This window comes from Silene latifolia, chromosome 1 (genome assembly GCF_048544455.1).
Source record: "Silene latifolia isolate original U9 population chromosome 1, ASM4854445v1, whole genome shotgun sequence".
Classification (NCBI taxonomy): Eukaryota; Viridiplantae; Streptophyta; class Magnoliopsida; order Caryophyllales; family Caryophyllaceae; genus Silene; species Silene latifolia.
The window spans coordinates 39,358,223-39,368,087 of NC_133526.1; the positions used below are offsets into that span (position 1 = coordinate 39,358,223).

Below are 9,865 nucleotides of genomic sequence, written 5' to 3' on the forward strand. Positions count from 1 at the left end.
AACATAAAGAAAACATACTCTGAGAATGCACTAAATTTTAACAAAATCACAAAATGGCGATTAATGTGATTTAATTGCCTATTAAGAAAATTACTTTTTGGGAAATGTATCAATTGATGATAATAAAATAAATGCTTTACGTAAGTTGTAGACTATAAATACACCATTTCATAAGTCCAAAAGATCATCAAGCAAAACAATAATACACCAATTAATTCAAACAAATAACACACAATTACAAAAATGAAAGCTCCTTCTTCAATCATCTTACTTTCCTTTGTCCTTGTAATCTTCCTTTCATGTGCCTCAAGCATTGACGCAATTGTTGGTGGATGGAAACCCGTTAAGAGCGTCACTGATCCTCACCTAGTCGACATTGCTCGATTTGCGGTGCTAGAAAACAATAAGAAGACCGGAAAGTCATTGGAATTGGTGAAGATCAACAAGGGTGAATATCAAGTGGTTAATGGATTTCAATATCGTCTTATCGTTGACGCGAAAGTCGAGGGCAAAATAAAATCTTATCAAGCAACTGTAGTTGAATCAGGGAAAAAGTTGGAGTTGATAAGCTTTATTGCTCTGCTACGTAATTAGTTTCATTTTGAGGATGAGTTTCATAGTATGCCATATTGTTATGTTATCTGTGTTTTGATGCAGAAAATTTTGGGTTTGCTGAAATAATAATCTTATTCCGAAATTATTCACCTTTTATTTTATGTTTTATGTTTTTACAGTAGATCGATTTGTTTTTAGTAAAAGATTATTTCATTAATAATGATAAGTCGTAATTCTATAAAAGACGATAAAACCAATCGTAATACAACTAGGTAGAAATCAAACAAAATAAAATCTTTTGAAAACAATGACTTTTGAACATCTTCAAAAATAGTGATGTTAATTCTTGCGGAGTACAACCATTTAAGAGTTGATAAGAATTTTTTTTTTGGTTAAATTATTATAACTGGGCAATAACAATTAATAAGTTCGCTTTATTTCAAACAACTAGTTAATTTGATTTAACAAAACTAAAATTTAATAATTGAATGTAAAATAACAAAAAATCCTAAGCTTAGGTCTATTTCGGGTTTAGTCCGGTCCAGAACCGAAAATTTTAGGTCCGATCTACAGTCCACAAATTTTGTTATTTTTTTTCGATTTTTAATCCGTTCCGGTTCGATCCGTTCTGTACGATCTTGGATATATGCTCAGCCTTAACGTCGAGTAATGTACTAATGTGTGTGTACTAAAAGTCAAAAATGCGGGTGACAAAACACGTTTCAAATTTCCATAATAACGTCGAGTAATGTACTAATGTGTGTGTACTAAAAGTCTAATGGTTAAATTCAGGTTCAAACTTCTCCAAGAGCAAAATCTCGTGGTATGTTTTTGGTCTGAATCCATGCCTAGTAAACTTCGAGCTTGTCACCCTCGGGGTTTCAGAAGCTAACTGATTAGGTAGCTGAAAATTAAAAACTGATAAGCTAGCTGACTATATAAAAAAGTGTTTGCCTAACTAACTGGGAAGGTAACTGATTTGGATGAAATGACGTAAAAGGATATGATAATTATTTAGGCCCTGTTTGTTAAAACTAACTGAAAAGGTAGCTGAAACCTGAAAAGGTAGCTGAAAACTGAAAAGCTAATTGAAACCTGAAAAGATAACTAATAAGGTAGCTGGAAATTAGGAACTGATAAGGTAGCTAATTATATAAAAAAGTGTTTGACAAACTAACTGAAAAGGTAACTGATTTTGATGAAATGACGTAAAGGATATGATAATTACTTAATAGTATAAATTTAAGGGGTAAAAACAGAAAATCAAAACAAATCACGTACCTGAAATCTCAAATGCTACTCTAGGTAGCATTTCATTTCAGGTAGCTTATTTGGTTAAATAAGCTACTTGCCAAACGCGTACAAAAAAATAAGGTACCTGAAATTTTGGTCAAATAAGCTACTTTGACCAAATCAGGTACCTGAAATGCTATGCCAAACGGAGCCTTAATAATATAAATCTTAGGGGTAAAAACGGAAAATTAAGTCAAAACAGGTACCTGAAATCTCAAATGTTATCCTAGATAGCATTTCATTTCAGGTAGCTTATTTGGTTAAATAAGCTACTTGCCAAATGCTTACAAAAAAATAAGGTACCTGGAATTTTTGTCAAATAAACTACTTTGACCAAATCAGGTATCTGAAATGCCTTGCCAAACGGAGCCTAAATGTGAAATTATGGTTGTGACATTTTTGAATTACGATTTTTTAGAATTACGGGTTTTCTAAAGTAAAAGATTTACAAGATTATATAATTAACTATGGTAAAAATGGGCTTGTTAATCATTTTCTCATGATATAATCTTGCAAATCTTCCTCGAATTAGCAGCATATTGAGATATGAACTCATAATTACCATACTTAGGAAATTATTCTTGCAAAACTTCCTCTAATTAGCATCTTAACATGTGCCCTTTGGGCACACATTAGAAAAACCTACGTGTGTGTATATATATATATATATATATATATATATATATATATATATATATATATATATATATATATATATATATATATATATAATTAGGATCACATGAGTCCACCCTATCTTTTTGAGTCCGTGAGTCCATGATACAATATCACACGTTATACTACACAATATCACAAACTTACGTTTCACACGTTATACTAAACAATATCACAAATCGAAATAAAAAGTTTTTGAAAAAAAAAATTGAAAAAAAAATCGTGATATTGTTTTGTAATACAATATCACACGTTATACTAAACAATATCACAGCATACATTAATTTTTTTTTTTTTAAAAAAAAAAAAAAAAAAAAAAACTTTTTCGAAAAAAAAATTGAAAAAAAAAATCGTGATATTATTTTGTAATACAATATCACACGTTATACTAAACAATATCGCATCTAAAAAAAAAAATTGAAAAAAAATTGAAAAAAAAAATTCGTGATATTGTTTTGTATAGTGCGTGATATTGTTTTATGGACTCATGGACTCAAATATATTGGTGGACTCACCGGATCTTGCCTCTATATATACAACATATATATATAATATTTTCCACTAATATCTCACATTAACAGTTAGGCCAAACACCCTAAATCATGAAGTTTTTAAACTACTTTTAAAAAGTCAGATTCTGATTATTGACCCCCAAAAGTAGAATTAGGTATTTTCTACTTCTACTTTTCACACAAAGTGCCAAAAACAATTACTTTTTTTTTTATGAAACCATTACTTCTTTATATATTTTGTTCCTACACTTTTTCTCTTCTATGTACAATATTTGCTTCTATCATCTCACATACACCGTCAAAGTAACATGATGTGTAAAATTATAATTTTGATTTGATTCTACACTCTCACAATATTTGTTGGCATAATTTTAGTTTGATAAGGATGTGTAAAATTATAAATTAAAGGGTAATTATATAGTTTTAGTATAATTGTCGAGTGATTAAATAAATTTTTTAGACGTTTATTTTTATTTAAATGATGAATCTACAAATAACATAGTTAATGGAGAAAGCAAAAAAAAAAAGGTTGGATGAGAGTAGTTAGGCCAAACATAAATTTTTTTTATAAGAAATCACTCTTACAAAAGTATGGCCAAACAATCAAAACTTTTCTCAAAAGTAGCTTGTGAATAAACTCATTCTAAAAAGGAAAAGTTATTTTTACACAAGCAAGACAAAACAACACCCATACTCAATATTACGAATCCAAATATAATACTCCGTATGATATTTTCCACCTATAATATTATTATTTTTGTGTCTATTTATAGAATATAATAATATTATTATTTTTATAAAAAAAGGATGCGCACAGCTTTCATTAAAAGAAAAATAAAAGTTTACATGAAATTGGTGGGGAGCCGAGAAACAAGCTGGGCTCCCACACCCTTAGCAACAGCAAAGCTAAGTCTAGTAAAAATGTAAGCAGCCACCCGAGCCCCCGCATCCTGAGATACCGAGAATTTCTGGATCCGCTTGAGCAAGGCAACAACATCCGAACCCAGCTCCCCAAGTGATGAGAAAGAGAAGGGAAGGAAACCATAACTCGCTGCCGCGCACAAATTTCCGTACTTAGCACAGTTACGCTAAGCAGCATCAGCAACAACCCGGCCAGGCACAAAATCTGTCATCCCAGTCTGAGTCAAAGGGGAAGACCCTGTCAAGTCAACGCACACATCACGTCCTCTGTCCTAAGAATAAAGCAGCAAATCCGCAGGACGAAGAGAACCCTCATGCCCGTCAACCAAACCGATATCAACCTCCTTTCCCGCAGAAATACCAGATCTATAGCAAATGTCGAAAAGAGTGTCACGGACGAGGTTATGCCGATGTTTAACGCCCACAGTACCAGTACAAGAAACAGTGTGGTCCCTAAAAACATCATCAGCAAAAACCCGAGAGCAAGTTGGACAGGGCCTAGAGACCGTGAATAACGGAACACTCAGACGATACCCAAGCACACTACGGTAAGTCCTCCCGTTCATAGTCTGACCCAACCCCGAGATAGGAATCACACGCAACCAATCAGAGGAGTGGGAACCCTGCTGAGACTGCCACAAAGCAAGCTGGCGAGGTGTCAAAGAGAAAACAGACCACGAGGCGGCAACAAAGAACCGTCGAAATAAATGTCGCCAATTTCTTCATAAGTTTGGGGCGAATTTCACTAGGGTTACCTAAGATACGAGCTTGTAGTCGCGAAAACCCCGCGCGACATCATCAATAGCGGGGCCAGCGGCTACAATACCGAAAGGTCGGAGGAGCTTAGCCTCGCAAATCGCCAGATCGCAAACGGGACGCAATAAAAGCATAATGTAAAACATCCCCCGCCGCATAGACACCAAGACCACCAAGATGAAAAGGGAAAGTAGCAAGGCGCCACTGCCAATCCCCAAAGCCCGGGCCAGACGCGGTGACGATACGTTCCAAGCTGGAACGAAGGGCAGCATCAAAAGGAAGATGGACGGACCCAAAAACACTAGGAGAGCAAGTACGAAGGGAGAAATAGAGCTTAGAAATACCAGTACAAGCTCGAAGTAGAAGCAACTCATACTGCGGGTCCTCAATCCTCGCAACCAAGTCCATTAGCTCAATGGTCTTACTTACTCTCCTCGCCATAATCTCACTGCCAAAACCAGGGCAAGTACTGACAGGTCCACCCAAAACTGTAACACCCCACCTCCAAAGTATCCCCCACAATGGTGCCATCATCCAAGTACCATGCCTGCATAGTGAGGTCAAATGTGTCCCGGATTTTGCAGACTAAGAGATGCAAAACCAAAGCGAAAAGCAACGGACCCAAATGATCACCCTGCTGGACACCTGTTAGAAATATCGGTATATTTCATTAAGAAAAATTCGGATTATAACGAAATTATGAAATATGAAATTATGAGTCATAAACGATATGTATAAACAAAAGAATAGAGATTAGAATTAACCTCCGGTCCTAGCAATTTGGCCTAAGAAGAAATATCGAGATCGATATGTTGGGAAATGTGTCCTCAACAATAGTGCGATCATATGATTTAAATATCATTATTAAAATCTCATTTTAAAGAATACCATTGGGAAGTATTTATACTGTCAACTGGTCAACATATATCGGTAATGATTGGCTGACTAGAGTTTGACATTACTGTCGTGTGACGGTGGTGATCAGTTGACCCCCTAGGTCATACCTATAGGGCAACACTCTTAATTGATTATTTAATTAATCGTATAACGTTACGAGTTAATTAAATTACTTGAAAAATTGACGGACGATTTTGGATGTAATATTTACGTATCTCATTAAAATGAGATATGGTCTGAGTAATCGAATTGTATCATTACTCAGATGAAATTATTGTTTAAGGAAACAATTGAATTTGAATAAATTATTATAAATGCGATTTATAAATTGGTAAAATATTTTGGTACAAGTAATTATGAATTACTAAGTCGATTTTTGTATGTGACGTATTTTTAATAATACGTTGATTTTTAATATGTTAAAAATACATAACAATTTTATGTTACATTTGACATGTGACATATTGACAATTGACAAAAATATTATGGAATCCATGTTATCCTTTTGTGCCGAAATAAGGAGGAGAATTAGACTAAAAATTGTTTGATTATGTTAATGGAAAACATAATTATGAAAATCTATTGCTAGCCATGCACACCTACATATTCTTGTGAAGGTAACCATGGGCATGCATTGGCTCTCCTTTTCCCTCCACTCCCACCGGTTTTGGGGAAGACAAAATCCTAGTGATTTTTTCTTATTTTGCCTATTATTCACTTTGACAAGATTATGTGAATATTTATTCATTCATGTAAAAAATAAGAGTTTTTAGAAAGAGAAAATCCTCTATAATCCCTCTTCTCCTACCCGGTTTTAGGAGCCAAGAACCAACCATTTTTGGTTCAATTTTTCACAAGATTAACATTATACTAGTTCATATAATATTGATCTTATTAAGAGTTAGCTTTGGGTATAATTCCTAAGGAGAGATCCTACACTTGGATCTTGTTTCTTCCATTAAAGGAAAGCTCAAGAACAAAAGAAAATGAGATTTCTTTTGTGCCCATAAAACCGAAATACCCATTGTAAGAAGACGATTTCTTCTCTATTTTGTTTATTTGTTTGCATGCATAAAATCCACATTTAATTTTATGACAAATTAATTTAAACATATATGAGTATGTTAGTATGTATATAGATCTACATTCCTTCAATTGGTATCAGAGCCACGGTTGTTTGCATGCAAATCGGTTAAAAGTTTTTCCGAGTTATAAGAATAACATATAAAACTTGTAAAATTTGTGTTATTATGATATATCACGAAATTAATCCATGCATGTTAATATTTCTGGTCCTAAAATGTTTTAGGATATTTTGGTTAATTTTACGGATTTTTATTGTTCATATAATACAATAATGGCATTTAAATATGATTTTATGAGTAAAAATGTCATTTTCGGTCTAAAATTAGCTATACTTCGAATTTTCCATTGATTTTTGGATATGTTGTCACATATTTTATTTTGAAATAACCTGTAAATTTTCATAATTTTTGGACTTGTTATGCTCGAAAAATGGATTTTTCATTATTAAATTCGGATTTAGGTGAAAAATAGGTTAATATGAGTTAAATTTCGAATCTGGTCATAGAAAATTAATATGTTGTCACATGCAATTTTACAAGATGTGTGTAAAATAATTGGCTATAAAGAAGTCTTTTTGCATGATTTATGAATTTTTGAAGAAAAATAGCATAAATAGTGACATTATTAGTGAAAATTTAATAAAACATAATCTATGACTTAGGAAAAACGTCTAATGTTGCATTTTATCATATTTTTCAGATCTAAAATTTAAAAGTTAATGAATATAATTTTTCCATGTTTTTATGATTATTTTATTAAAAATCGATAAACCGCAACATTGTTTTTCCGGAAAATTTTCGAAATTTTTAACCTAAGATTTTGAACATTATGAGTGTCATGGTAATTTTCCAGAATGTTCATGAGTTTAAATTTCAAATTTCGAATTTATTTGAAATTTTCTGATTTATTTGAAGTTTATAGCTTATTTTTGTAATTTTTGGTCCATTTATGAACAATTTTATAAAATATGGGTTAATTATGGTCAAATTATTAGTGAAGACTAAATTTTGAGTCCTAAGAGGTTAGGGTAATTAACTTATGCATAAATATGAGTTTATGTATTTTTGTGATTATAAAAATGTTAAAATCACGCAAATCCGTAAAAACCGAGTAATATACGATATTGGCTAATTAAAGGCGATTTAGCATAAAATTGAGCATGTTCATACATATTATAATGCTGCATTTTTCTTTATGATTGTCATAATTTTAATTTATGTAATTTTGAATTATGTAAATTTTACTTAGTATGGCCTTAGATTTTAATTGATATTGCCCGAAATGTATGGGAATATCGATTCGGTTGTAATTTTATTGTGATCTCGTATCACCGTTTTGTAATTTAATAGATTTATTTTATTTTAGTTACAAATGTATAATAGGAAATTATGTAATTTATTATGTAATTTTATTCATTCCGGAGTTCCCAAAGACGGATTTCTTCAAGAATGGCGATACATAAAGACGATGTTACCTCGAGATGCGTGCCACAACCGAAGTTCAAGGGACCAATGGAGTTGGTTTCCGAATATGTAATAGTTAAATAGTTTTTTATTTTAGGAAAGGCCATACTAGGATTTATTTATCTTTATGCTTGCATTTTATTTTATGTCACATGCATCGCTAAATCGCCATAACTAAAACCTGCATCCTTATTTTATCGAGTTTATCGACCGTGTCAATTCGAATTATCGTAGTTCACCGCTTTAGTTCACTTCAAACTTGATAGATAATAAATTGACATGACCTCTCGCTAAAACAATTAATTGAGACATAGCCTTACCAAATAGTAGAAACCATGAAAACCTATTTCGCGAGGGAGTGCGCTCGGCCCCACCGGGGTACAAACCTTGTTACGTAGGGGAAGTGGGTGATGAATGTTTATCCACCGAATTCATGTTGATGAGGGTTGCATCGGCTACCCCGTGCCCAAGTTGATGTGGGTTTGGATAATGGACACATTTATTCGAAATTTGGATTGAACTCAACAAAAGTTATTGATAAGGGTTGCATCGGCTACCCCGTGCCCTTGTTGATGTGTTTTGGGCTATAGATAAACATTAGAGTAATTTTATCGACCAAGAGTTCTAAAAGTAGAATCGATTAAAAGGTTAATCCACCAAGTTATATTGATAAAGGTTGCATCGGCTACCCCGTGCCTAAGTTGATATGAATTTGGGTCTTGGAATCATTTATCATAGTTGGGTAGAGGTCACTATGTAAATGCTATACTTGTTTTTCAAGTATTAATAAAACGATAAATGTTAAGTTTTCCACTATTCCGTTTTTTATATTGTTCTATTTCTTTACCACAATTCATATACGATATCATTTCGATTTTTTATTCATATCTCCATTAAAACATCGTAACTAAAGACAAATATGAATTTGCTTCTAAAACCTCAAATGAACCATTGCTAATGATCTCTTGCAAAGAGTATAGATTAAAGTTATTCATTATCAAACAGGTTTTTGATTCTTGACTAACACATCTACTTACAATGGATTGTTATTCATATACTTAATTGAATTAAGTACCTTGAAGCGATAAATTGTTTTGGTGATTAGATTTTCAGAATTCGTAATTGACCAAAATAACGCAACCACTTCAATGAAAGTTTTAAGACTAAAACGAACAAATGAAGAGTAATCTTCATGAATTCAATTTTGCTTCTCAAAGCAAAGACTCATTGTAATAAGTGGGAGCATTCTCTTAAACCGTTAAGATGAGGACGAGGTTCAAGAAGTAAAGATAATAATGGAATTGATACAAGGTAATGTTAAAGGTAAAGTTGTTGAGAATGACGATACTAAACCTATCAATCCCGACCGATAAAGTTTCCATTGTCTTAAATGTTGGACACGAGAAGGAAACTACCCCAAATTATTGAAGAATCAACAAGTTAGTTGTGGGACATCTAATGGGATCTTCTTCTTTAAATGTTTATTTGATTAAACATAAATTTTGCTAGTATTACTTCGTCAATATTAGAAACCAGTGGAGGTTTTCATCATTGTACTTGATACATAGGATGATTAGAATATGACGACTAGCAACAATAATGTCGAGAGATAGAGTAATTGTGTACTCAATCTAGTTTTTGGATTTAAAGTTGTACTTAATTGTCACTATTAAGTGCATAAACTCTAAATAAGAATATAAACTTGTT

General features: G+C 32.5%; 1 protein-coding gene across 1 annotated transcript; it reads left to right on the top strand.

The window, feature by feature from the left end:
• The first annotated feature begins 243 nt into the window (after positions 1–243).
• Positions 244–1,451, top strand: LOC141644365 (cysteine proteinase inhibitor 5-like). The gene is made up of 2 exons (XM_074453873.1): positions 244–586; positions 1,348–1,451. Exons 1-2 carry the CDS (start codon positions 244–246, stop codon positions 1,449–1,451), a joined length of 447 nt encoding a protein of 148 aa, XP_074309974.1.
• The last annotated feature ends 8,414 nt before the right edge of the window (positions 1,452–9,865 follow it).

Bases quoted from the DNA above. Each gene is read 5' to 3' on its own strand.
- LOC141644365 (XM_074453873.1), top strand. From the start codon at position 244: ATGAAAGCTCCTTCTTCAATCATCTTACTTTCCTTTGTCCTTGTAATC. The intron at 587-1,347 runs GTAATTAGTTTC...GGTTAAATTCAG, and splicing joins AAGCTTTATTGCTCTGCTAC to GTTCAAACTTCTCCAAGAGC.